The 26,608-nt window shown below is 34.4% G+C and overlaps 2 protein-coding genes across 2 annotated transcripts; both read left to right on the top strand.

Annotated features, from left to right (window-relative positions):
- Positions 1-12,499: 12,499 nt before the first annotated feature.
- On the top strand, positions 12,500-14,205 carry LOC123273592. The gene is made up of 2 exons (XM_044741032.1): positions 12,500-12,623; positions 13,004-14,205. Exons 1-2 carry the CDS (start codon positions 12,500-12,502, stop codon positions 14,203-14,205), a joined length of 1,326 nt encoding a protein of 441 aa, XP_044596967.1.
- Positions 14,206-21,912: 7,707 nt separating this feature from the next.
- On the top strand, positions 21,913-26,428 carry LOC123273591. Its single transcript, XM_044741031.1, has 3 exons — positions 21,913-22,155; positions 22,460-22,594; positions 22,724-26,428. The coding sequence occupies exons 1-3, from the start codon at positions 21,913-21,915 to the stop codon at positions 26,285-26,287; spliced, it is 3,942 nt and encodes a 1,313-aa protein (XP_044596966.1). The 3' UTR covers positions 26,288-26,428.
- The last annotated feature ends 180 nt before the right edge of the window (positions 26,429-26,608 follow it).

The raw sequence follows: 26,608 nt of genomic DNA, 5'->3' as shown, positions 1-26,608 counted from the left end.
TCTCTACCATTTAAGCTATCCGAGACACTGTCCGTAACTACCTTCCAGTTACCTATTAGTTCCACTAAGTAAGTCTCTTTTGGCCAAGACTTTTAATTTTTAAGGTACTTAATATATCTATATGTACAAATATACATATATTTATATTCGAATCGAAGATCGGTATTTATTGATAAAGATAGATAGTTATTATCCTAAGCCGAATTATCTGAATTATTTCTTAGTTATTGAAAAAGTTACACTGAGTTAAAAATTACTTCTTTCTCTAACAATAATTATCGATAAACTAATTTTAATTGTAAATTTCACCTAAATTTTCTCTGATGCTATGAGACCTCATACCGATAAAATATTATGGTGAAGGAGTAATAATCAAAAATTAGTCATTCTTCAAGAATTTGGATCGGGAGTATTCGGCTTAGAATAATAACTATCTATCTTTATCAATAAACACCGATCTTCGAGTCAAATATATATATATATATATATATATATATATATATATATATATATATATATATATATATATATATATATATATATATATATATATATATATATATATATATCTATATTTCCGAGTAAAAATGAAATTATTATTTTTTACGGAAAAATAATAAATTTCGTTTGACCGCCGCACCACCGCTGCACCACCGCCGCACCATACCGCCGCACCACCGCCGCACCAATGCTAAATCATACCTACAATTTCACAAAAAATGGTATCATAATTAATTTATCACGCAATAATTAATTAATAAATAATGCGACTAGAAATCTTTAAGTAAGACCTATTGATCAACCTCCTTTTAATCGAATGCCTAATATTAAAAAAAAAAATTTTTTTTAAATCAGGCCAAAGCACCGCGAAATTATTGATTTTTTTAGTCGTATTGTTGATGTAGATTTTTAATTTCGTCCTCGGGTTGCACAGAAGCGGTACGCCTATCGAAATACTCTGGAAGAATTTTAAAAATTGAACTGTGATGGGATTCGAACCTCGATCGTCTGCATGGAAGTCTCGATCATTGCCAACTGCACTGCAAGCCATACTTAACTTAAAAAATTTAGTTAAGCTATTTGAATGATCAACGAATATATTATTTCAATGTATATACCATCAAACAGTGGTATGGTGCGGCGGTGGTGCAGCGGTGGTGCGGCGGTCGAACGAAATTTATTATTTTTTCGTAAAAATTAATAATTTTATTTTTACCCGGGCGCGTCACAGCTGTGGTGCGGCGGTGGTGCAGCGGTGGTGCGGTGAATAGAAATTTATTTACTTGTCACGGCGCTGGTGCGGCGGTAGTGCGGCGAATAGATAAATTCTTTACTTGTCACGGCGGTGGTGCGGCGGTGATACGGCACTTATAAAATAACCAAAATTGTCACGGCTGTAGTGCAGCGGTGGTGCGGCGCTTAAAAAGCCGTGCAGCGGTGTTGCGGCGGTGGTGCGGCGGAATTCTGTTTTTACTCGGGTTGTGACATGGGAAAAATTTTCCATGTCAAAAGATTATTTTGGTTAATTGTTTGAATTTATTTTCTTTTATTATTTAATTATTTTGGCTCAGCTGAAGGAAGGCGGAGATTCAACGTGACTGTGTCACCCCAAACGGTCTCCTGATCAGAGTGCAAAGCTTGAGGTAAGACAGGTGGGAGGGAAAAGCGCCGAATTTGAAAAGTATGCGAATGAGTGTGAATATTGTAAAGAGTATGATAGAGTGAGAGCGAAAATAAGTTAAGCGATCAGACAAACCCGCGAATTTATACAGAGTCATCAACGACCAGCGTGACATCTGGAGGAGGACCACGGCGAGAGCGAAGCAAAATTTGAAACCGACAAATGACGACGGCGTTTGAGTAACTTAAGTCGAGCGAGGCACCATCTGGATGCCGTAAGCCGAACCGAGCGGCATATCGACCAATCATCGATCGCAACGGAATACTGGACGCATCCCGTAATACAACGGCCGGCTAGAAGAAGCTGTGAGCTGATTGAATGCGAGTTTTTGGAACCAACAGAAAAGTAAAGAGCATGTGTTGCCGAGGAGGCAGCCATATGGACAATCAATTCTGATCTGGACGCTGTAGCTGTTATTCGACTATCATTCTGATACGCCATTAAGGAGATACTTTCACCGTAATTAAAAATTGGTGGAGTGATAAAATATTGCCAGTAATTAAAATTGTGATATCGCTGAGAATATTTTTGACGATCGTTTGAGCTGGTGGATTATTACCGAGTGCCAAGGTATTTTGCCAGCACGTGCAAGTGGGAGACGTCATCTCTGAGAGATCGACACCAGTCCGCCAGCCTTCCCGCCAATTAAGTTAGCGCCTTTTGACGAGCCAACACCGACTTCAAGGAGTTTACTGCGGCCACAGGGTGAGTTTGATCGATAATTCTAGCTTCACGGTGTCCTCACCGCGACATCGCGATCAATTTTAGTAAATTCCACCAGTTTGATTTTTGGTGTAATTTTTTTTTGTATTAATATTTTTTTTTACGAAAGTAATTATTGAATTCTTTTCGGATTATCGAGACGTGTGTGACGACACTCTGAGGCCCGGTACCATTGGGTTGTGTGAACTTGTGTGTGTGTTCGTGACCTTACCACGTGGGAATTGACACCATGCTTTAGATCCGTGTTGTTTATTTTTGTGATTACTGAATTGGATGTTCGATAAATTTGGAGTTGTTACGACAACTAGCCCGACCGACGCGCCATCTCCGAGCGCGAGCCCAAATTACCTCGAGCTTCTTCATTTACCCTCGACTTAATTGATTTACCGACCGTGAGTGTTACCCGTCGCGAGCCGCCGAAAATTTGAAATAATTAAATGTGTCAAAATTAATTTCGATGAATATTTGAATTTTTCTTTTGTTGTTTGCGGTGACAATTGAACTTATTGTTAGTTATAAGTAATTAACTTACTCAGGCGTTAATTTTTTTTTATTCATTTTTTTCTTAAAATTGTTTTATTGTTACAAACGATCAATTTGAGAGTAATTGATTGTTCATTCAGTCGCATTAATGATTATTACCCAACTCAAGGTTAATTAATTGTTTAATCATTAAGTATTAGTACTTTTATTTAATTTAAAATGAATTAAATTGTTTATTTCGCCGCACAATCAGTTATTAACCAAATTGAGGTTAGTTTATCGTTTATTCACTAGTATTATTACTCTTATTTAATTTGAATAAAAATAAGTTGTTTATTCCGCCGTATAATTAGTTATAAATTAATTTGAGAATTTTGTGAGCCGATGACGGACCGAAGTTAATTATTCTTTTAATTTTTTTTTTGTGTTACTTCGAAATCGATTATTTTTAGTATCGATTAATTGATTATGTCAACGTAATACTCATTATAGTATATGATATTATATTATAGTATATTACTATTTGCGAGTTATCGACTGATCACAGCTATAATTTTTTTTGTTTGTTATTATTGTCGTTACTTCGACGAGAATTAAATCATTATTATATGAATTTGGCGACACCTTATGAATTATATTGGCGATTGCTAGAATAAATTGTTAACTGAACATTCGGTAATCAATTTTTTTTACTTCTTCCCTCCCCGAGATCACGTAGATTTAATACTTTTGCTTTTCGCCGATTATTCAAATTTTTGAATCTCTTTGTCGCCGACCCGCCGCCTGACGACGATCAACAACGACTTCGAATCGTGGAACGGTAAGTTCCTGGCGCCCAACTACCTTCAAAACCCAGGTATGCCAATTTAGGTGGTGCTCTCCGGCCCTGTCGACGCCAGTGCCGGCGAAATCTCATTATAATATATATATATATGTGCACTTAGATATATTAAATACCTTAAATATTAAAAGCTTTGGCCAAAAGAGACATACTCAGTGGAACTTAATAGGTAATTGGAAGGTAGTAACGGACAGCGTCTCGGATAGCTCAAATGGTAGAACATTTGGCGCGTAACCAAAAGTCCAGGTTCGAGTCCTGGTCCGGGCTGTCTGAATTATTTTTTCATTTATTGAAAAAGTTACACTAAGTAAAATATTACTTCTTTCTCTAACAATAATTGTCGAAAAACGAATTTTAATTGTGAATTTCACCTAAATTTTCTCTGATGGTATGAGACCTCATACCGATAAAATATCATGATGAAGAAGTAATAATCAAAAATCAGTCATTCTTCAAGAAGTTGGATTGAAAGTATTCGGCTTAGAATAATAACTATCTATCTTTACCAATAATCACCGATCTTCGAGTCAAAAAAAAAAATATATATATATATATATATATATATATATATATATATATATATATATATATATATATATATATATATATATATATATATATATAAATTATAACGGGTATTTTCGTCCCCGTGCGTTAGCGAAGACGAAGTCCGAAATAAATAATCTGGCCTACCTGCTTTACCTGTTGTTGGGCGCCAGGAGCTTTGCTCCGATCACGTCGATTTCCGGCTACTCCGGACCGGGACTCTCTTCGTCGAGTGGCGGGCCTTAAGGGTACGACGTAATTATAGAGGAACGAGGAAAGTATGCGGGATTGCTCGCAATTAATTCGCAATTAATTAAAAAAATTAATAGAGAAAATTAAATTATAAATTTATTAACAATAAATGAAAACGATTGGTTAGTAATAACAAATCAAGAAAATAAACGCAAGGAAAATTAATCAATAATAATCGTCGACGCTGTCGTCGATTCGCAGTTCGCAACCCGAACACGGAAAAGTTCAAAGTCGCCGCAATAATAACAATGAGCTAATCATAATAATCCACTTAATAATAACTCGCTAAATACCAAAAAAAAAAAATAATAAACCTTCGCTCAGCTAAATTAATAACTATCGAATCAGAAAAAAATCAATCTGTGCTCAAATTAACTCACGGCAATTAATTAACTAAATAAAACAATAATCTTCACTGAACTCAAGTAAATACCAGTAAGCAAGATTATACAAGCTAAATCGTTGCATCAATTTAGTTAATTTCAGTAAATTAACAAAAAAAATTTAATCTTCGCTAAATTCAGTTAATAACAATTTATTAACTCAAAGAAATAAATCGAATCGCCGGCTTTAATTAATGATGATTAATTAAAAATAATAACAACACAAAAAAAAATAAATCTCCGCTTGCTTTAATTAATAACGATTAATTAAATAAGTAAAACTCGATAATCGATGCGCCAAAATTCAATTAAGAATAGCCAAATTAAATTTCAAGATTTAAATAATCTATTCACCGAATTTAATTAAACCTTAAATAATAAAATTCAATCATCGAATTAACTCAATAATTAAATTAAATACTTAAGTAAAAAAAATTAAATAATCACTCAGTTCTCTGTCACTGAGTCTCACACAGTTCAAATTCTATTCTAAGTCCCAAATGCTCCGCTGAGAGTGGGCAACTTACGTCCGATTGCCTGTCTCGGACGCGGCAGCCGTTTCTCGGGTTCCCTCTCCGTAGCGAACCTCTTACTCAACGTCGGTAAATCGCACGAACCCGAAGCTCGATCAATGGGTAATCGAAATCATCGATTACCCCGGGAGTACAAAATCAACCAGCATAATACTTATAACGAACAATAAAAATTATACATCCGTAAACACACACAAAAAAAAAATATGGCGGTACCTAAATACCTCGTGGGATTATCTCTGCTGACTGACTCAACTTAGCCTTGACGTTTTTACACTCTGACTCAACTAGTGTCGAGTACAATTAATACTACATAAATTAATTATTTAATGAACCCAATCCAACTGTTTAATTAACTGTTTAGTTAACTGTTTAATTAACAAATTCGAATCCCACGAGCTACTTCAATTGAGACAAAGCCACTCACCCTGGTCACAGCGTCGACCTGAAGTTATTCCTGGGTTGTTCTGCCACCAAGTCGCTCTCGGCTTTCACGTCGGACTCTTGGATAATGGATTCCTCGGCGAGGATACTTGCTGATTCTTTGGAACCCGGACACGTCGACTAACAATCACACCAAAACACGCGTCGTACTTTATGACGCTTTCGTCGAGGAACTAATTAGCAACAGCTAATTATCGTCACACTGCCTTTATTTTTCGGCAACCCAAAATCAGCACACTACGTCGTGGCTAATTAAATATACGTAGATTTCAAACGCAAGAATTACTCAAGGAGTTTTCCCCAAAAATAACAAAAAAAAAAAAACTAAGTCGTTAAAACGTGTCTGCACACGGCAAGTCGGAAACGTGGAAGAAAGAAACATCAGCACATGTCGCATTCTTTTCCCTCTCCCCTCTCTGCTGGGTCCGTCGTTAGCTGTGAACTCCAGAGATGGCGCCGTACGTCCAATTTTCCGATATCGACGTTTTGAATGATGTATTGGCTGGAGCATTGGTGTGCTCGACAGCTAGCTTTACCCTTCACGCATGCGTCGATTGCTCACTTCGAGTTCCAATCAGTCTGTCGTTTCGCTCGCTCTCGAGACAGCCATCCTCCCGTCGTCGATAATCTTGCAGGTTACCCACGTCGATGATCCTCGTTGTTTCTCTTCACGGGTTCGTGGCCGGCGTCGTTAGTACCGTCACAATAGTTAAGTACTTAAATCTAACTTAAAGCTACTTACTTACTAAATCAAATTACATATTATCGCATTAGATTTTGGTTTCGCGCGCAATCGAGCTTCGTTTGAGTTTCTACACGCGAGGGCGACTCGGTCGCGGCGAATCCAACCAATGGGCATAAAATAAAATAAAAAAAAATTTTTAAATAAAATAAAAAAAAAAGGCTAATTTTTTTTTGTTGTCTTCAGAATTTTCAGGAAAAGGTTTGTATGCGAGAAAATTTTTAAAAAATCCTTCCCCAAAGAGGATTGCGGGGGCGTTAACAATGAATAATTCCCGTTTTTAAACTATGGATCCTATAGACCCCAAATTCGGTAGGAATCTTCTGTAAGGGATATAGAAATAATATATGGACGAATTTCACGATAGCTCACTCCACAGGGGGTTGCGGGGGCAGATATTAACAATGAAAATTTTTAATTTTCAAACTATAGATCCTACAGACGGCAAATTTAGTTGGAGTCTTCCATATGTGGTGCGGAAATGTTTTGAGAGCGGATTTTACAGCAACCCACCCCCAATAAAGATTGCGGGGGTGGGTGTTAGAATGTTAAATTTCTATTTCCAAACTGTAACTTGCTACAGACTCTTAATTTGGTAGGAATCTTCGTGTATAATTTTAAGATCAGTTAAGAATGGATTTTATCAAATTCTAACCTCAAAAAGGATTGCGGGGACGTCAGCAATGAAAAACTATCATTTCCAAACAATAGTTTCTATAGACTCGAAGTTTTGTAAGAATCTTTTATTTATAATGTAGAAATCATCTCGAATAGGATCTTATGAAATTCTTCCCCCACATAAGAGTGCGAGGGTATTAATTGTCAAAAAATTCATATTCTTCAAATATCAGTTCCTACAGATATAAAATTTGATAAAATCTCAAGAGAAACAGGAAATTTTAGAAATTCAGGGAAGGTTTAAACGGTGAAAAACATAAATAATAAACAACAGAAAATACTAAAAACGACAATTTAGTTTTCCAATACACAATGTTCTGAGCTGAGTAATAAGGTCTGATCTCTTTGGGTCCGTTCCTAGCTGTAAAGTGAGGTCCGAACTTTTTGGTCTGTTTTTTTTGCAGAAATAAAAAAAAATGTCAGTTAGTTGTTAAAAGAAATAAATTAATTTCAAGCCAATGAATAAAATCCATCATCAGTTTGTCGTTGCGCAAGAAATTTTTTATTGTTATTGTTTCAAAATACCAAGGAGAAAACGACCTGACTTAGGTTGTCGAAGTTAATCAAATGTGGGAATCAAATCGGAGTTTCCGTGTTTCGTGCATGGGAAATTATACGTCGCGTGTTCGTGAGTCGGAAAACCACCATCTTTATATATTTACGCACCGCAAGAAAAGATAAAAAATGTAGTCCATCAAAAAGCTTTAAATTAATTAAGTGTATAAATATGTTGCATTTAATGTAAATAAAAATTTTGTATTAAGTTTTGACTATACTTTTCACAAATATATGTAGATGATACGAAGTTCACCGGGTCGTCTAGTATATATATATATATATACATATATATAATATATAAAATTCTCGTGTCACAGTTTTCGTTGCCATACTCCTCCGAAACGGCTTGACCGATTTTGATAAAATTTTTTGTGCTTATCCGGTATCTATGAGAATCGGCCAAAATCTATTTTTCATCCCCCTAAATGTTAGGGGTAGTCCACCCCTAAATTTTTTTTTTTATTTTTTATACAAAATTTTGAATTTCTATTTTTTTATGATACAACATACAAAAATACATACAATCCTCAATTTTCACCCTTCTACGATCAACCCTTATTTTTTAATAGCCATTTTAGTAATTTAATCATTTTTCCTCTCCGGTCGAAAACTGATCAATCGTCATTTAATTAGTTATCCCCGCCAGATGTCTACAGGTGTCACTTCTGACCCAGTAAACAGCACGGAGTAGGGATGAGAACGAAGCCGGTCTCCTTTCTTTCTCACTCCCTACACAGTTGTCGGCCATCATTATTGTTTATGCATCAAGTGTAGTAGTAACGTTGACAATTATTATTTTGCTATCTCAGTGTAACTCTCATATTAACTTTTAATCATTCCTATTTTATCAATAATAATTGAATTATCAATTTTGAGTGTATTTTGCACGATTAGTTAATCAAGTGATTTTATAACCTCAAAAGTACTCAACACGTGACACGAGCTTCCAATAACAACGGATTTTGTGTTGTAAGTATATTTTTTTTTATTTATATCGAAAATGTTGTTGATCTTATAAAAATGTAATTTTAATTTAATTTTATTAAAAAAATGTAATTGAACAATTAAGATTTTCATAGTTTCCAAAAAATCAATCATTATGAATCTTTATTTTGAAATGTCAATGGAAATATTGGTTGTATGAAAAAATTATAAGAGACAATGTTTTCATAAAATTTAATTTTTTACTTTAGTTTGAAAAATTTTTCCATAAAACTTATATTTTTGTTATAATTTCATAAATTAAAACTAATCATTTCAAAACTGCGGCAAAAATCCTGGCCCTAATTATACTTTTAACATTTTTCATCATTAAATAATTTCATTAATTCTATTTATGTATGTTTTGTACAGTGAGCAATGCCAAGAAAACGCAAAGGGGCTGATTTGAGCCGCAGTACAAGTAAAGCTCGAAACTTGCGAAATAGCAGATCCGAAAGAACAGAAGAACAAATCCAGCAACAAAATACTAATGCACGTGTCAGAATGGCGCAATTGCATCAAGAAGAGCCAGAAGATACACGAGCTGAACGCAATGAAGTCAGAAGATTAGAATAACGACAATCACGCCGTTTCACAGTCAATAGACGAAGAACAAATGACCAACAACGACAACAGGTACATCGAGCATTTATATCTGATTCATTCCTGCATCTAGCATTCCAGTATGAGCCCGATATTGAATATTGTGCTCATTCAAAAGTGGTAATTGGTGCTATGGACAAGGAATGTCCGCATTGTCATGCTCTGAAATTCAAAAATGAGCCAGCTGGGATGGAACCGTTTAATAGAACGATCGAATGTTGTTTGTGTCCTTATCTTGAAGGACGAAAACCATTCGATGAATAAAATAATTATTGTTAAATGACGTCATCTAAACATTAGATTTATTCACGATCGAAAAATTCTAATAGGTCATGAAACTTCACTGATAGAAGGATTTATTAACTATTAATAATTTAATTTATTTGGTATTATAAGACAATTATTTAATTTATTAAGTTTTAATAAATATTTTTTAACATTCAACAAATATTAATTTAGGAGGAAAGTACATTTATTAATTAATAGTTAATAAGTATTTATTAATAGTTAACAAATATTTATTAACAGTTAATGAATATTTTGTTGAGTGAATTTGTTTCGCTTGCAATATCATATGATATGAAGATTGCTTATAAACAAAAATCATCTTTATAAATTATTTGCATTAATTATTGTTCGGTGAACAAGGCCCAGTAGCGATTAACTCGCTCCTGGGGGACACCCAAATTCAAGAGACGCACCTGTCCACCGCTAGTTCCCGCAAAAATCGAACCGCCAATAGAAAATCAGCCTCTCGATCACGTCATGAATCGACCGCTTTATTGGCTGATCGCTCCCACTAGACATGCGCAATAGCCTTCTTCCCCAACTCAACGAGGAAGAAGACGGACTATTGTTATTATCTTTCGCTTCTACGCTTTCGCTGCATCAAGTCGCCATTAGTATTTCTTTACTTTCGCTTTTTGTTAATAAACCGCATTTTGCTAATTTTATAATTTAAACCGCTTAAATTAACCGCTAATAATTCGCTTTAGTTTGTTATAGGTAATTTGTGTTAACAGTGCATTTATTTCACCGCTTTTTCAGTGCCGGCAAAGTGTTCAACCACGTGTCAACCGGCTTCGCTTTGAAAACCACGCTGTAATTTACAAATCCGCTTTTATCTTAACAATCCGCTATTAACTATATTAAATATTGAGTGTATTTAATGTAAATAAATTCCTAGTGTTATTTTTGATAATAATTTACGCGTTTTAATTGAGATATCCAGACCTAAACCTGATCCCCGCTTTTCCGCTCTTTCTGTAATTATTCAATTATATTACATTATAATAATGTTTATTGTAAAATATTAAATTCTATCACAGCTCATAACTATCTTTTATATTTTTAAATATTAAAAACCTTAATTTATTTAGTGAATTAAATTATTATCACGTATTCTAGCTGTAGAGTTATAAAAAGTGTCAAAAGAAAATTGCTATTTTTGCTTTTTATTTTAAATAAATATTTGTTAACAGTTAACAAATATTCATTAACCATTAATAAATATTTATTAACAGTTAATAAACTGTACTTAATAATAACTTATTAACTGTTAATAAATATTTTTTAATTGTTAACAAATATTTATTAACATTTAATAAATAATTTATTAACCGTTAACAAATATTTATTAAATCCTATGATGTTAAAAAATCATTTATTAACAGTTAATAAAGTTTATTAAATATAAACAAATCTTTCTATCAGTGTTGAGATTAGTATTTTTATATAGTTAACGTTTGTTTGTTTTTTATGTAATGAAGAAATTACGTCGTTGCATTAAATAATTTCATGTTGAAGAACGTTATACCGATACGAATATGTTTCAACATAAAACGTGCATCTAGAATTAATTCATACATGAAAATCGTTCATAAGAAATCCTTTGTATGAAATCGTAGATGTAAACTATAACGGTATTAATTTTTTTGTGAATTGCAACAGACAACTCATCATATTAACGTGAGTCGCTGCGAAGAATACGACAGATAATCCAACACATAGAGAAAACTATATTCAGTTCGCGGGTTTAGCATGGTTTAAATGAGGATATCGTACATGTCTTTCCTGGGGACCGTTTAATCGAACAATCGCATATTGTTTGGGTCGTTATTTTGACGGATGAAAAGAATTCGATGAATAAAAATAACTATTGTTAAACGACGTTATCTGATTATTAGATCTGTTAGCGATCGAAAAATTGTTATAGGTCAAGATAGGAGAAATTATTACTTTTATACAGATAATGTTTGTAATTTTGCTGTGTAATGGAAAAATAATGTTGTTTCATTAAATAATTTTATGATGGAGCACGTTATACTAATACGAATATATTTAAAAATAAAACGTGCATCTAGAATTTATTCATACATGAAAATTGTTAATGAGAAATCCATTGTATGAAACAGTGGATGTAAACTTTGATATTATTAAATTTTTTCGTGGAATGCAACGGGCAACTTATAATATTTAACGTGAGTCACTGAGAAGCAATATGACAGATAATCCAACACATAGAAAAAATTATACACGATTCGCGGATTTAACATGGCTTAAATAGGAATAACGTACATGACTCTCGAGAATCGTTTAATCGAATAATAAAATATTGTTTGTGTCATCATCATCTTAAAAGTCGGAAAATATTCAATAAATAAATACAACTATCGTTAAATGATGTCGTTTGGTTATTAGATTTATTCGCGAACGAAAAATCATTATAGGTCATGAAAGAAGAGATTATTGTCATCATTATTATCATACGCTAATCTTCTGGAAGGGACAAGACGGATATAGCATAAATATTAAACAACGAGATCAGGTACTTCATTTATTATGAATTTGATTATTACACTTTTAACAAAACAATTAAATTATTAAACGCAATTAACTTAAATTAATATTTATGAATATATTATTACAGAAGCCGAAACAAATAAGAACGTTAGCTCGAAGGATTATTATGCGTATAGATTGATGATTAGACGCGGGCTGGATAACGTCATTCTACGATTTCGAGAGCTTTGTCAACAATTCATGGTCGACATGTACGCGAAGATAGAAGGCGAACGACTACGATACTTACGATATAATCAACTCAAGCTACGTGTGGAAGAGGACATTCACTTGCGAGACGCTATTGTCAACAACGCCGTCGCCGACGAAATTGGTAACTCTGTCATTCTACCATCATCGTACGTAGGCAGTCCACGTCATATGCAAGAGTATATACAGGATGCTCTGACTTTCGTGCGCGAATATGGACGACCGTGTTTATTTATCACGTTCACATGTAATCAAAAATGGCCAGAGATTACATCTTTGCTGTTGCCTGGCCAAAATGCAATACATCGTCATGACATTACAGCACGTGTGTTTAGACAAAAGCTGAAGTCATTAATAAATTTTATTACTAACATGTATTCGGTCCCACACGTTGCTGGCTGTATTCGGTTGAGTGGCAAAAGCCAGGATTACCTCATGTCCACATTTTGGTTTGGTTAATCGACAAAATCCGTCCTGAAGAAATAGATAATATAATTTCTGCAGAAATTCCCGATCCGTCTACTGATCAATTTCTGTTTGATATTGTTACAGCAAACATGATTCATGGCCCATGTGGTACTTTTAAGCGTTCATCGCCTTGCATGTCAGATGGAAAATGTACAAAAAATTTCCCTAAAGATTTCACTAACGATACAATCACAAATGTCGACGGATATGCAATATATCGTCGAAGGAATCCAGATAATGGCGGACAATCATTTATTAAAAACATCAGCAACACAGACATTGATATTGACAATCGTTGGGTCGTATCATATTCGCCTCTGCTGAGCAAAACATACAATGCTCATATTAATGTTGAGTTCTGCAGTTCTGTGAAGAACATCAAATACATTTGCAAGTATGTCCATAAAGGCAGTGACATGGCGGTGTTTAGAGTGGAAAATACCAATGTGAATGCTCCTCCAGTAAATAAAAACGATGAAATAACGCTCTACCAAATAGGTTGGTACATCAGCTCCAATGAAGCTGTTTGGCGTATCTTTGGTTTTCCAATTCATGAACGGGATCCAGCAGTTGTTCAGTTAGCCGTTCATCTTGAAAATGGTCAGTGTGTATATTTCACTAACGAGACAGCGATTGATCGTGCTATAAATCCACCAAAAACTACACTCACTGAATTTTTTGAATTGTGTAATCGTGCGGATAATTTTGGTGGCTTTGCACGTACTTTACTCTATTCACAAGTACCACGCTATTTCACATGGGCTCAAACAAAACAATGGATACCCCGCAAGCAAGGCTCACCGGTTGATGCATGCCCCAATTTATTCAAATCAAACGCCTTGGGGCGAGCATTTACAGTGAATCCAAGACAGACTGAGTGCTTTTATCTTCGACTATTGTTGGTTAATGATACTGGCCCATTGTCATTTCAAGATATACGTAAAGTGAATGGGCAACAGTATACAACGTACAAAGATACATGCCTTGCACTCGGCTTGCTAGAAGATGACAATCAGTGGGAATGTATGCTTGCTGAAGCAGCATTGAACTGTACAGCAATACAAATTCGTCTACTATTCGCTATAGTGTTGACTACATGTTTTCCAGCCCGAGCAGAGATATTGTGGGATAATCACAAAGATTCAATGACTGATGATATATTGTATCAACATCGTACACGGTGTAACGATCTAGCGATAACATTCAGCGACGATATGTACAATGGTAACTATACTTAACTGGTAGAGCATACTAAGCTTAGTAACATACTTTTATCAGTACAATGGTAACTATCCAGTTTATCCACAACAATAGGCTTACGTTCAATCATTTATTCATTTTCTCATTTATTTCACATTATTACTTTCTATTGTTTAGTATTTTAATTTTGATGCGTAGATTCAATAACTGCAAGCAGAATTTATTTCAATTTCATATAGTCTGTGATTTATGATTTATTCTTGAAAATAGTCTTAGAAGTAAATAGTCTGCTTTATCGAAATCAATAGAACCTAATTTAATACAGCTATTATAATTATTTATATTCGAAAAGCAAAGACTGTAATAATAATTTTAAAATAAACTGTAATAATAATTTTTTAGAGTATACTAAGCATTGATTGCTATTGAGGATCTTTGCATTATCATTGCCAACTTACCACTCATTTCGGTATGAATTCGCCAAATCGAGGTGCAACTGATTTAATGAACACTGAAATGAATCGTGAAATGCAGTACAATGCTGTAGAAACGGCGGCGATTGTTACTCGCAATGTCCCGCTAATGAATGAGGAAGAAAGAACCATTTACGACCGCATTATGCTCGCAGTTTCAGCAGGACAAGGTGGGTTCTTCTTTTTAGATGCACCAGGTGGAACTGGCAAGACATTCCTTATTTGGCTAATTCTCGCCAAAATACGATCCAATAATGGCATCGCATTGGCCGTTGCATCATCGGTCATTGCGGCAACTTTATTGGATGGAGGCAGAACAGCTCATTCAGTATTTAAGCTACCACTAAATATTCAAAATAACCCTGACGCAGTGTGCAACATAAAAAAACAATCGTCCATAGCCACAGTGCTGAAACAGTGTAAAATTATCTTCTGGGATGAATGTACCATGGCACAGAAACATTCCCTTGAGGCGTTGAACAGGACATTGAAAGATATTAAAAACAACGACAAACTATTTTGTGGCACTCTGTTAGTCCTTTCAGGTGACTTCAGACAAACACTTCCCGTCATTCCACGTTCAACATGCGCTGATGAAATCAACGCCTGCTTAAAATCATCGACATTGTGGCGTAATGTTGAAATAGTACAGCTGAAAGTAAATATGCGCGTTCAAATGCTTCAAGATCCATCCGCTGAAACACTCTGAAAATAACTCTTAGATATTGGCGATGGAAAAGTCACTATAGCTGAAACTGGATACATAAAATTAGCGAATGATTTCTGCACAATCATTGATTCGCAAGATGCTCTCATTGAACAAATATTTCCCGATGTAGCTGCAAAAAATGTGGACGTTGACATTTTAAATCTGAAGATACAACAGTTATTGCCAGGGAACTTGGTATCATATAAATCTATTGTTACAGTTTGCGATGACACTGAAGCTGTAAATTTTCCAACAGAGTTTTTGAACTCACTAGATTTGCCAGGCATGCCACCACATAACTTACAATTGAAGGTTAGATCTCCAATTATTTTGCTTTGTAATTTGAACCCGCCACGGCTATACAACGGTACGCGATTAGTCATTAAAAACTTAATGAAAAATGTTATCGAAGGCACAATTTTAAATGGCAAGTTTCGAGGTGAAAATATATTGATACCACGAATCCCTATTATACCCACAGATGTGCCAATTCAATTTAAGCGTATTCAATTTCCGATTAGATTGGCATTTGCAATGACTATTAATAAATCCCAAGGCCAAACAATGTCTGTTTGTTGCTTAGATTTGAGCACACCATGTTTTTCACACGGACAATTATACGTTGCATGCTCTCGAATGGGTAAACCATCAAGTTTGTTTGTATTATTTAAAGACGGGCTAACAAAAAATATCGTTCACGCTGCAGCATTAAGAGATTAATATTATGTAATTAATTAATTATATAAATAATTATTACTTTTAATAAATTAAAACAATCAATGATTGGTGTTTTGTTATTTTTAAACAACATTCCCTTATCGTTCACAGCGCTCCAGGCCTTTTTCCAGGCCTAATCTACAAATAAAAAGAAAAATTCTCACCAAGTTTGAGCTCTTAATATTAATTTTAAGTACTTACAATTTAAATTTAAAGTTTTATCATTCAAAATGCATGTAAAAAAATCTTTTTTTTTTCAAATATCTAATGCTTACTCGGTTTTTACATATTGAAAATCGGTTTGATGGATCTTGTGGATGATTCCACTTTCTTTAAAATAGAAGTTTTTTGTGTAACTTGCACTGGTTCACCAGTAGGAGTCGTCAAAGTACAGTTTTTGAAAAAAATATATTTTCTTTTGATTTTTCGAGCAAACCGCTAAAAGTGGGAAGAAAAAAAGGACTAACTCATAAAAAAAAGTTATCCGACTAATGTTTAATGAATTTACAGCCATTTTTATACCGAAAAATGTAAGAAATTGATAAATACTAACTCATAATGTTATTTAGATTCATCTTTTCTAATTATTACCATTATATTTTTCTACATTAAGAACTTTTTCAAAATGAGTATGATTTTTTACTCATAATGAATACAAAAACAACACGTGAATTCATAAAAAAGCAACAAAAATTTAATCAAAATGTACAGAAGGTATGTTATTATGTAAAATACTTCAAATGTGATAAACGTCGAAATAGTTATAAAAAACAAGTTAATAAATTTCAAATAATTACTCATGTTATTAAAAACACATCAAGATTTTGAAGCTGAATATAGCTTTTTGGCACACGTAGGAAATTTTTTCCTTCATTGTTGAACCACTAATAATAAATATTGTTTCTGATCTTCATCACCGATGAAGAATTCAAACTCGATTAACGATTAACTATTACATCATTAATGGTAAACCATTAAACACAAGTGACAGCGAAAAATTGATATTAAAATAGTAATTTAAATATAGTTTATTAAAAAATTGACTTATTCTGTCTTAGTATCAGCGTCACTTGATTCTCGGACTAATCACTTAATACAACAAACTATGAGAAAATTATTTTGAGGTTAGGTATGCCATAAAGCATCAAACCCATCAACAAGGACAATAGAGACGGTAATATCATTCTAATTAACTAGAGCAATGTTAGAATATGCCATCTCGGGACTGCTTGGTGCAATTTTTCGAAGAATGATTTCTACTAATACAAAGTTGGTGTGACGTCTGATAAAATTTAAAATTTTTGTTTTTCTTCTGAATGTATGTACTTTTTCATTTTTAATTTACAATTGTCATACCCTTGAATTCTGTACAAGAGAAATCTGGCTTAGCTTTCCCACGATTTGATGACACTCTTTCTAATTTCGGGACCTTTATTTTCAATACCTTTCAAATTTTTAACGACTTTGTTTACTTACTTTTGAATTAGTCATACTGTCAAAGTATCATTTCCTTTTCTAAATTTTGGAATCAAGGTAAAATTCGAAATTACTTATAGAATTACCTTGATTTCCTAGAATTAGAAAACGTGATGACACTCGGACAGTTGCCCTTCACTACCTCCCATTTTTTTTGAATAATTTACCTATGAATCCCATACAATCACCGATGCTGCTAACCATATAAATACCATATAAATTTTTAAAGATAATTCAAGCGGGCGTTCACGAGCTCTTCAAAGCCGTAGATAGTATGGAGCGTGTTCTCTTTCATTGTCACTTTTTGGGCACGCTGAACAGCAGTAGATGTTGATGATGATGATGATTAGGACACGGAAGTTGGCCTATTTTCAATTGTTCAAATTTAAGGTTAAACATATAAACAGTCATTTGAACGGTGCTGAAATTCCGGGCCCTTATGATGATGATGACGGTTGTTGATCGGTTCTTTCGATGATGGAGAATAATTTAGCTTTTCCATACATGGATTCCAGCAGAGAATATTGAAAAGTATATCGATCAAGTGATTTTGTATCGAGCGGTAACTTTTTATACTGTGATTCAATTAAATTCAGATTACGTGCTAGTTTTTTAAGAACAGTCGTAAAATTTAACCACTTCGCTGATGCACACAAAATACCGCAGGCTTTTTCGTCAACAATAGCGACACATGGTTCAAACTTGTAAACATCACTATCCAATTTTAAACCACCAATTATTGAACTTGAATGTGAATCGTTTAATTTATAAGATTTTGTCAATAAGAAATCAAAACGTTCCCATGATGGTATAAAACAGTGCTTTTTAACACCTTCGTCAGCTTCAAAATTCTGGTAAAAGGAGCGTTTAGCCATTGCAACTTAATAGCTGTTGCACCAACAATTTTCTTAAGCAAACTGATGCTGTTCACACACGGCTAACACCTACAACTCAATATGATGGTTAAGCATTTTTCATATAATATTAACAAATATAGAGTAGAGCTATGCGTTAACTGTTTAGACTACACGTGTGTTTTTAAAAAGCCGTCTCAGCATAACGTGACCAGCTACTGCATAAAACTTTTCTTATAATTATAAGACAGTTTCAATCAGCTTCTTGTAACCTACTTAAGTATTTTTTGAAAACATAATGAATGCAGATAATTATATTTATCAGCAACCCTTAACGAGGGCTGTGGGTCAGCTAGTGCGATACATACGGGATAAATCACCTCGTTTGTGATCTATCTACATTGAAACGCATGTTTCAAGTTGGGCCTTTTCACAACGTGACAGATTAATAAAACTATTGTGTAGATTTGTGGCTGTAGTTTCTTGCCGTATGTTGTCAAGAGCTCATAAGAAAGAATTATTAACAAATAACACTGTATTAATGACAGTTGTTAATACAATCCTTCAAACATCAAAAGCAGACGCTGAGTGTTTGAAACCCTTCTTAACAGCGTATGGTAAGTATTTTTATTTCTAGACCGTACACCGTTCAATTTAAATATCTCACCTCATTTTTAATGGTTTTATAGAGTCTATTGTCGCGATGAACTCCTAAATTCTGATAACACTTCTGACGACGATGAGGATGATATTGACATCGGCGCGAAAAAAGGAAGTTCGGTGTATTCAATCAAGATGTAAACCAATCGAATAATAATAATAATTACAATTGTTTTATAGAACTGTCAAAAAACTTCGACATCTGCAGCTCTAAAAGGTGTGATAATAAGGCTAGACCACTTTACCGGAGTGAAACTTTCACGGAGCCGTGCATCGTCTACTAGCTCCGATGATACGCATGTATCATATCCTACGGATACTGATGAAAATATGATGACTTTATCGGCTGATCTCGATTCGGAAGAAGAGTATTATTAACAGATTGCATATAATAATCGTCACAACAGCGATGCTGAAGAGGTTGTTATAGAAGAAGAAGAAGAAGAGGAAGAGGAAGAGGAAGAGGAAGAGGAAGAGGAAGAGGAAGAGGAAGAGGAAGAGGAAGAGGAAGAGGAAGAGGAAGAGGAAGAGGAAGAGGAAGAGGAAGAGAAAGAGAAAGAGAAAGAGAAAGAGAAAGAGAAAGAGAAAGAGAAAGAGAAAGAGAAAGAGAAAGAGAAAGAGAAAGAGAAAGAGAAAGAGAAAGAGAAAGAGAAAGAGAAAGAGAAAGAGAAAGAGAAAGAGAAAGAGAAAGAGAAAGAGAAAGAGAAAGAGAAAGAGAAAGAGAAAGAGAAAGAGAAAGAGAAAGAGAAAGAGAAAGAGAAAGAGAAAGAGAGAAAGAAAGAAAGAGAGAGAGAAAGAGAAAGAAAAGAGAGAAAAAGAGAAAGAGAAAGAGAAAGAGAAAGAGAAAGAGAAAGAGAAAGAGAAAGAGAAAGAGAAAGAGAAAGAGAAAGAGAAAGAGAAAGAGAAAGAGAAAGAGAAAGAGAAAGAGAAAGAGAAAGAGAAAGAGAAAGAGGAAGAGGAAGAGGAAGAGGAAGAGGAAGAGGAAGAAGAAGAAGAAGAAGAAGAAGGAGAAGAAGGAGAAGAAGAAGAGGAAGAGGAAGAGGAAGAGGAAGATGAAGAGGAAGAGGAAGAGGAAGAGGAAGAGGAAGAGGAAGAAGAAGAAGAAGAAGAAGAAGAGGAAGAAGAAGAAGAAGAAGAGAGCACGCCTTTATTTTTTGATGACCCTGACGATTATTATGACGGCAATAGTGATGACTCTAGTGATGATAATACACGCTCCTTTGTACAATCATATGCTCTAGGTATTTTACAAGATATTACAAATATTCATACACCCTTCGCTGCTCAAACATAATTAAATATTATTGTTTGTAACTGCTTGTATGACACTTTATGCGATTTAAATAAAAGTTTAAAATACTAACAACATGAACATCTACCTTATAAATGGTTTAATTGAAAATGTACATATATATAGGTGCCCAATATGGCGGTGTAACAATATGCTCGAGAGCAAAAGCCACACAGAACGCCTTCCATCTACATCGACAGCAGGCTTACCAGACGATCACGAAGCCTCAATTGAAGATCATACTGTTGAACGACCTCGTAAAAGATTCAAAATCGAACGTGAAATAATTGAACATTATAAGCGGTTTCAAGCTAAAGGTAAAGAAACAACTTTAACAATACAAGAGCCGCCTGTTACAGATCCCCTACAATGGTTTCACGACACATTGAGCGATATTGTTACACATATTACAGCGGCCTGTGATGCTCATGATTATGTAGGTTTTACAATTTATTATGAAAAACTCACACAGGGTGTAATATGGTCGCGTTTTCAATGTGCAAACGCCGTTACAGGCACTGATTTATGGAATCAGCTTATTAGCGTTTCTCAAAGTGCCGGAGGATTAACAACCAACGATAAAATAATTGTTACATCAGCTGCTGTCACCGGTGTTGCGGGGTGTGGGAAAGTAATTTTATCTAATGAAAATATATTTAAACAATCCATTATAACAATCAATAACAATGATAACTTATGTTTACCTCGTTTGTTAGTTGTTGCAAAAGCACATATAGAGCGTGGTGAGATCCAATCAGGGTATTTGCAGAAACGATGGAAAACCATAATTGATGGACGAAGAAGTTTTCAAGAGAAAGAAGCGTTTAAATTATTACAAACTTACCCAGTTGCTATACCGTGAAGAAGTTGCGGTTTAAATCAAATAGTCTAAGATCCCGCTATACAACGACCTTCACCGAGATGCTTATTTAATGAGACGTATTTTTTATGTTATTAAATATGCCAATAAATATATCCTATATGGGTTGCCTAACAAATTTCAGTCCAGAGTATTTTTAATTAATAATTAAAAAATTTTTTTTTTTTAAACATTGCACCGGTGTGATTATTAAATAAATTTGATACCAATCGAAAGTTTGAAGCCCATAGAATATGCAAACGTTAGGTTGCCTATTTTTTTCCGGTCACAACCACGGGTTGCCAGGTGTAAACAGGTAAATCTATACTAGCATTTTGCAATGTTTTGATTATTGAATCAAACTTAGATAAACTGAAAGATTATTTCATAAGGAACACGGTGGTATAGGGTTGCCTGCGAAAAATCAGTCCCGAATTACGGTTGTCGAATTTTAAATAATAAAATATCGCTGCGAGTGAATGTGTGTGAGAGAGAGGTCCCAGACCAACCATCCCATGCGGTAGAAAAGGACGCAGCGTAGAAGCTGTTTAAAGTCCGCCCATTTAAAGAAGGAGAGTGCGCATGCTATTTGTGCTTGGAAATGAAAAGGATAGCGATAGACTCGTATATGCTGTGCATTATTTTGGAGTAGATTGTCGCTATAGATACAAGTGAAAAAACGTGCTGCTATTTATTGTTGGAAAAAATGGCCAAAAAGTGTTTTTTGTGTGATTCAGATGACGGAATAATTGATTTTGATGATGAAACTTTTAAAAACTGTGCATTAAAGTTAGCTTTTCGTAAAAAAAAAAATTTTAAATACAATTTTGTTGAGCTACCCAGTGCGTCACTCCAATTTGTAGGTTATCATACCACGTGCTACAAAAAAGTGACTGTTTTGAATAAAAAATATAACGAAGAATTTCTTAAATTTATCGCTGAATATACAGTAAGTACATAATAATTGAATCTTTAAAATTATCTAAGCTAATACATCTTCTATATTTTTGTCATGTTGAAGTAATTGCTAGTAAAACTCACTTATGGTTTTGTTAATTTTCGACACACATATTTTTTTTGTAATTTACTTAAAAAACGATAGTTGAAAATTGAACAAGAAAATGTTCTGATTTCCTTTTTTTTTTTTGAAATAATTAAATGAGGATGTTTTAAATCAACTATTCTTATCAAAAAATTTTTAAAATTTATAATCAAACATTTTCATTTAATCGCAAAAATTGTTTTTTTTTTAGGAGCATACCGATGTATCTACTACTGAAGAAGAACCACAACAGTTGAATCCTAGTGTCGATTCCTGTACTACAGTTGCTGAGGATGAAACGAGTAATGTTGAAGACCTGCCTCAAACTTCTGGGGGCTTTGACAAGGTAATAAAAAATTATTTTTTTTTAAGCTTTTTTAAAAAAGTGACATGAAAATCTATTAATTGAACTTGTATTTTCATTTATATTTGTTTTCTTCCATTTTTACTCAAAGAATGATTTAAATTCTTTTAGGAGCAGTCAACATCAACAGCATCGACATCAACAGCAACGACATCAACAGCATCGACATCAACAGCAACGACATCAACAGCATCGACATCAAGCACAATTATTTGTCTTTTATGTGACCACAGCCAAAAAAGATGTGGAAAGAAGCTGGTTAATCTTACTTTCCCTAAAGGTGACAAAGTACCACTACAGATCAAAAATATCGCCGAAAATTTAAGCGATTCGGAGATTCTCTCCAAACTTCAACATCAAACTATCGCGTACCATCTGCCTTGTTACGCACTGTATCAATCGAAAAATAAGCGGTCCACGGAAGAATCTACCGATTCCACGTATAGTAAATATCGACAGTTACATCAGTTGGCTTTTCAATCCATATCAAATTTTATTGAGACAGAAATAATTGAAAACAACCAAGTTATGTACTTGGCTCAATTATTTTTAAGATACCAAGCTTTATTGCTAGAGTTTGGAAATCATGAAATTGATTTCGATGATATTCAAGATTACCGATGTGAAACCTTGCAAAAAAAGTTAATGAAGAAATTTGGTAATCTTATTACGATTGAAGCGTCAATGGGAATACGTAACAAAAAAATTGTGTACAAAACAGACATGGACGTTTCTGTAATGGCTAACAATTTTAAATTTTTGGAGACAAGAAATGATTATGAGTTTGAAAATGTAGCATATTATTTGAGAAGTTGTATTAAAAATATAGATGTTCATCCGCTTTCTCGCAACGTAACTGCTGATGATGTCATTCGTGGAGAATGTGACATTCCTAAGCAATTAATAGATTTTATGCGAAACCTTATTGAAGGACCTAATCATTCTGATGAAGATTCGAACGGACTGAAAGCTAAAATAACGTCAATATGTAGTGACGTTATTTATGCTGTCACTAGGGGTGCATGTAAGCCCGCAAAAAGTTTATCTCTTGGATTGGCAGTAAAGTCTTTAACCAACTCTAGGCAAGTAATTACGATACTTAATAGGTATGGCCATACAATTGGATATAATTTGGCAGAAGAATTGGAAACCGAAATGACGTATACATCGATCCAAGTTAACAAAGTTATACCAAAAGGCATCACTGCAGCAAATGGACACAGCACCCACGTAGCGTTCGATAATTTCGACCGCTTCGTTGACACAACTTCTGGAAAGGACACTATGCACGACACAGTTGGCATTATTTATCAATTCTCTAGTAATGGAACTGATAATTTTGATGATGGTGAAGCTACAACTTCACCAGCGCCTCAAGTAAAGGACAACACAAATGAAGAAGGGCCTACCCGCAAGAGAAGGCGTTTCAATGAAATATCACGAGAAATTCGACCATATTATTCGAAACCTAAGGCAAGTATGCAGCTGATTACTGTAGATTCGTTTACCAACACAACCGAGTTATGCAAAGGTGCTACAGAAATAGCTACAGATAAAGATTTACTATGGATAATGTCGTTATCAAGAATTGATTCTGTTCCTATGTGGTTGGGTTATAACTGTATGATATCTTTAGACCACAGTGAGAAGCAAAGAGTTGAATATTTGCCTCCCATAAATTCATCACCAACGTCGTATGCAGTAGTCAATGAAACATTAAACATGGCTAAAGAAATCGCTGAAAAATGTCAGCAGCCAGAAATTATTGTGATATATGATTTAGCGATAGCAAAAATGGCTATGCAAATTCAAGAACAAGAAAAACCGCTATACAATAAAATTTTTGTTAACTTGGGAGCGTTTAACACAGAGATGGCATTTTTTAGAGCCATCGGAAAATATATTGACTCCAGTGGATTAGTGGAAATACTGGTGCAAGCTGAAGTATTAGCCGGCGGCTCCATGAATAGCTTTTTGGACAGCAAGCACTTCAATCGTTGCAAGCGCTTACATCCGCTAACCGCTGCCGCATTACAAATATTACATTTTGAACAGTATTTATCGACAACTAATGTTACACTTGAGGCGATGGATGAACTGCTGCAAACGCAAATACAGAATGCATCAAATCAAACTGCTTATGACGCCAACGAAACTATCGAGTTACCAGATGTATTGAGTCGAATTGTTAACGGTTATAACGAATTCTGCAATCAGACTTTAATCGGAGAAAAAGGGAAAACTGCTCAATTTTATTACCAGTACTGTGAGTTAATTAATTTATACCATCGGTTTTCCAGAAGTATCCGCACCAGTAACTTTGAACTGTACGTGGACTCGATTTTCAACATGGCTGATATTTTTTTTGCGTTAAACCAGCCCAATTATGCCAGATGGTCCTTGTTATATTTGAGCAATTTAATCAATTTGTATACTAATAATTCATCTTTGGTGGCTGAATTTCGTCGAGGTGGCTTTGGAATTAGACGAACTGCAGCGAATTTCGCTCGATCACCGGTTGACTTGACGCTAGAGCAAACCATCAATGCTGATGCTAGCAATCAATTGGCTGATAACCTTGCTGCGGATTCAATATCTGCACGTCAAAGATGGGCACTCAGTCATAGCATGAGGACGAAGATATTAACATCTATCAAACAAAAAATCGGATTAACGAAAGAGGATGATACTTCGCACTCATTGCAACGAAGTAAAGTTAAGAAAGACAAGAAAAATCTTCAGAGTATCATTGAAGCAATAAAATGTACGATGAATCCATTTGATGACACTATTGACAAAGATACATTATTCAACATTTCAACCGGTAAAGCTGCATCGAAAGAAGTTACTGATTTTCTGCTGAACGTAAAAACAGCAGGCTCGCAACAAAAATTAAATTTTATCTCGGAATGCTCTTCAACTCCCGGAAGATTCGATAAATCAATAAAACGAAACAAAATCTGCAATTTTGCTTCTCAATGTATGACTAAAGTCTTGAGTACCAAAGACAAGAACAAGAAAGTATTGTTGAAAATGGAACGAGATGTATTTGGGCGACTTTTGGCAATAAGTCTAAACAAAAAAATTAATCTCGAATTTTGCCTAACTTTTCCACTAGCACCATTGCCCCCTGCTCTTTTTGCATGTGCTGGAGAGATGTTAAAAACTTCAAAATCAACGTTAGCAAAGGTTTTGAAATCCAAAACTAAAATGGTTGAGCCAACTCATATCAACGTTGAAATAATAGATGGTTTTTATTACTTGCATATAATCGGAGCTGCTATAGCTCAACCTTTTGATAAAATTGCCGAGTCAATACTCATAAAAATATGTTCAACAAACGCGACAGAAATACATTTAATTTTTTATCGCTACTTATCACCGTCAATCAAAGATTCCGAACGTGAAAGCAGAAAAGAATTCGATATTCCGTACAAAATTTCAGGACCTCAGCAAACTAGACCAAAAAATTTTTTGCAAAGCCTTAAAAATTATCGCTTTAAAGAGGCTCTGGTGCAGTTTCTGGCTGATTATTGGCAAAACGACAATTTGGTAACGATAATCCAAAACAAAAAAATTTTTTTAACCGTCGACCATCACTGTTACTCTTATCAAGTTCAGGAAAATTCCGTAAAAAAAACTGAAGAAACTAATTATGAATGTCATCACGAATAGGCAAATACAAGGATTATTTTTCACGCTTCTAAAGCGGAACCAGGCTCAAGAGTTTTAATTAAAGCCTCTGATACTGACGTTTTGATTATTTTGTTAGGAAATATGCACAAACTTATCGGATCAGAAATTTGGCTTGCCAGTTCAGCTACAAAAAAGAGTAATAATTAAACTGTTGATTGTATTAATTGCACCGATTTAGCGTTGGAGTTAGGAATTAAATTATGCCAAAGTCTTCCAGCATTCCATGCATTTACAGGTTGCGATTACACGGCAGCATTTTACAACAAAGGGAAAGTAAAACCTTTTCAGCAATTTTCAAAA

The sequence above is a fragment of the Cotesia glomerata genome, unplaced genomic scaffold (genome assembly GCF_020080835.1).
Source record: "Cotesia glomerata isolate CgM1 unplaced genomic scaffold, MPM_Cglom_v2.3 scaffold_11, whole genome shotgun sequence".
Lineage (NCBI taxonomy): Eukaryota > Metazoa > Arthropoda > Insecta > Hymenoptera > Braconidae > Cotesia > Cotesia glomerata.
Note: the sequence above shows the minus strand (reverse complement) of the source record. Positions and strands in the feature narration are given on the sequence as shown.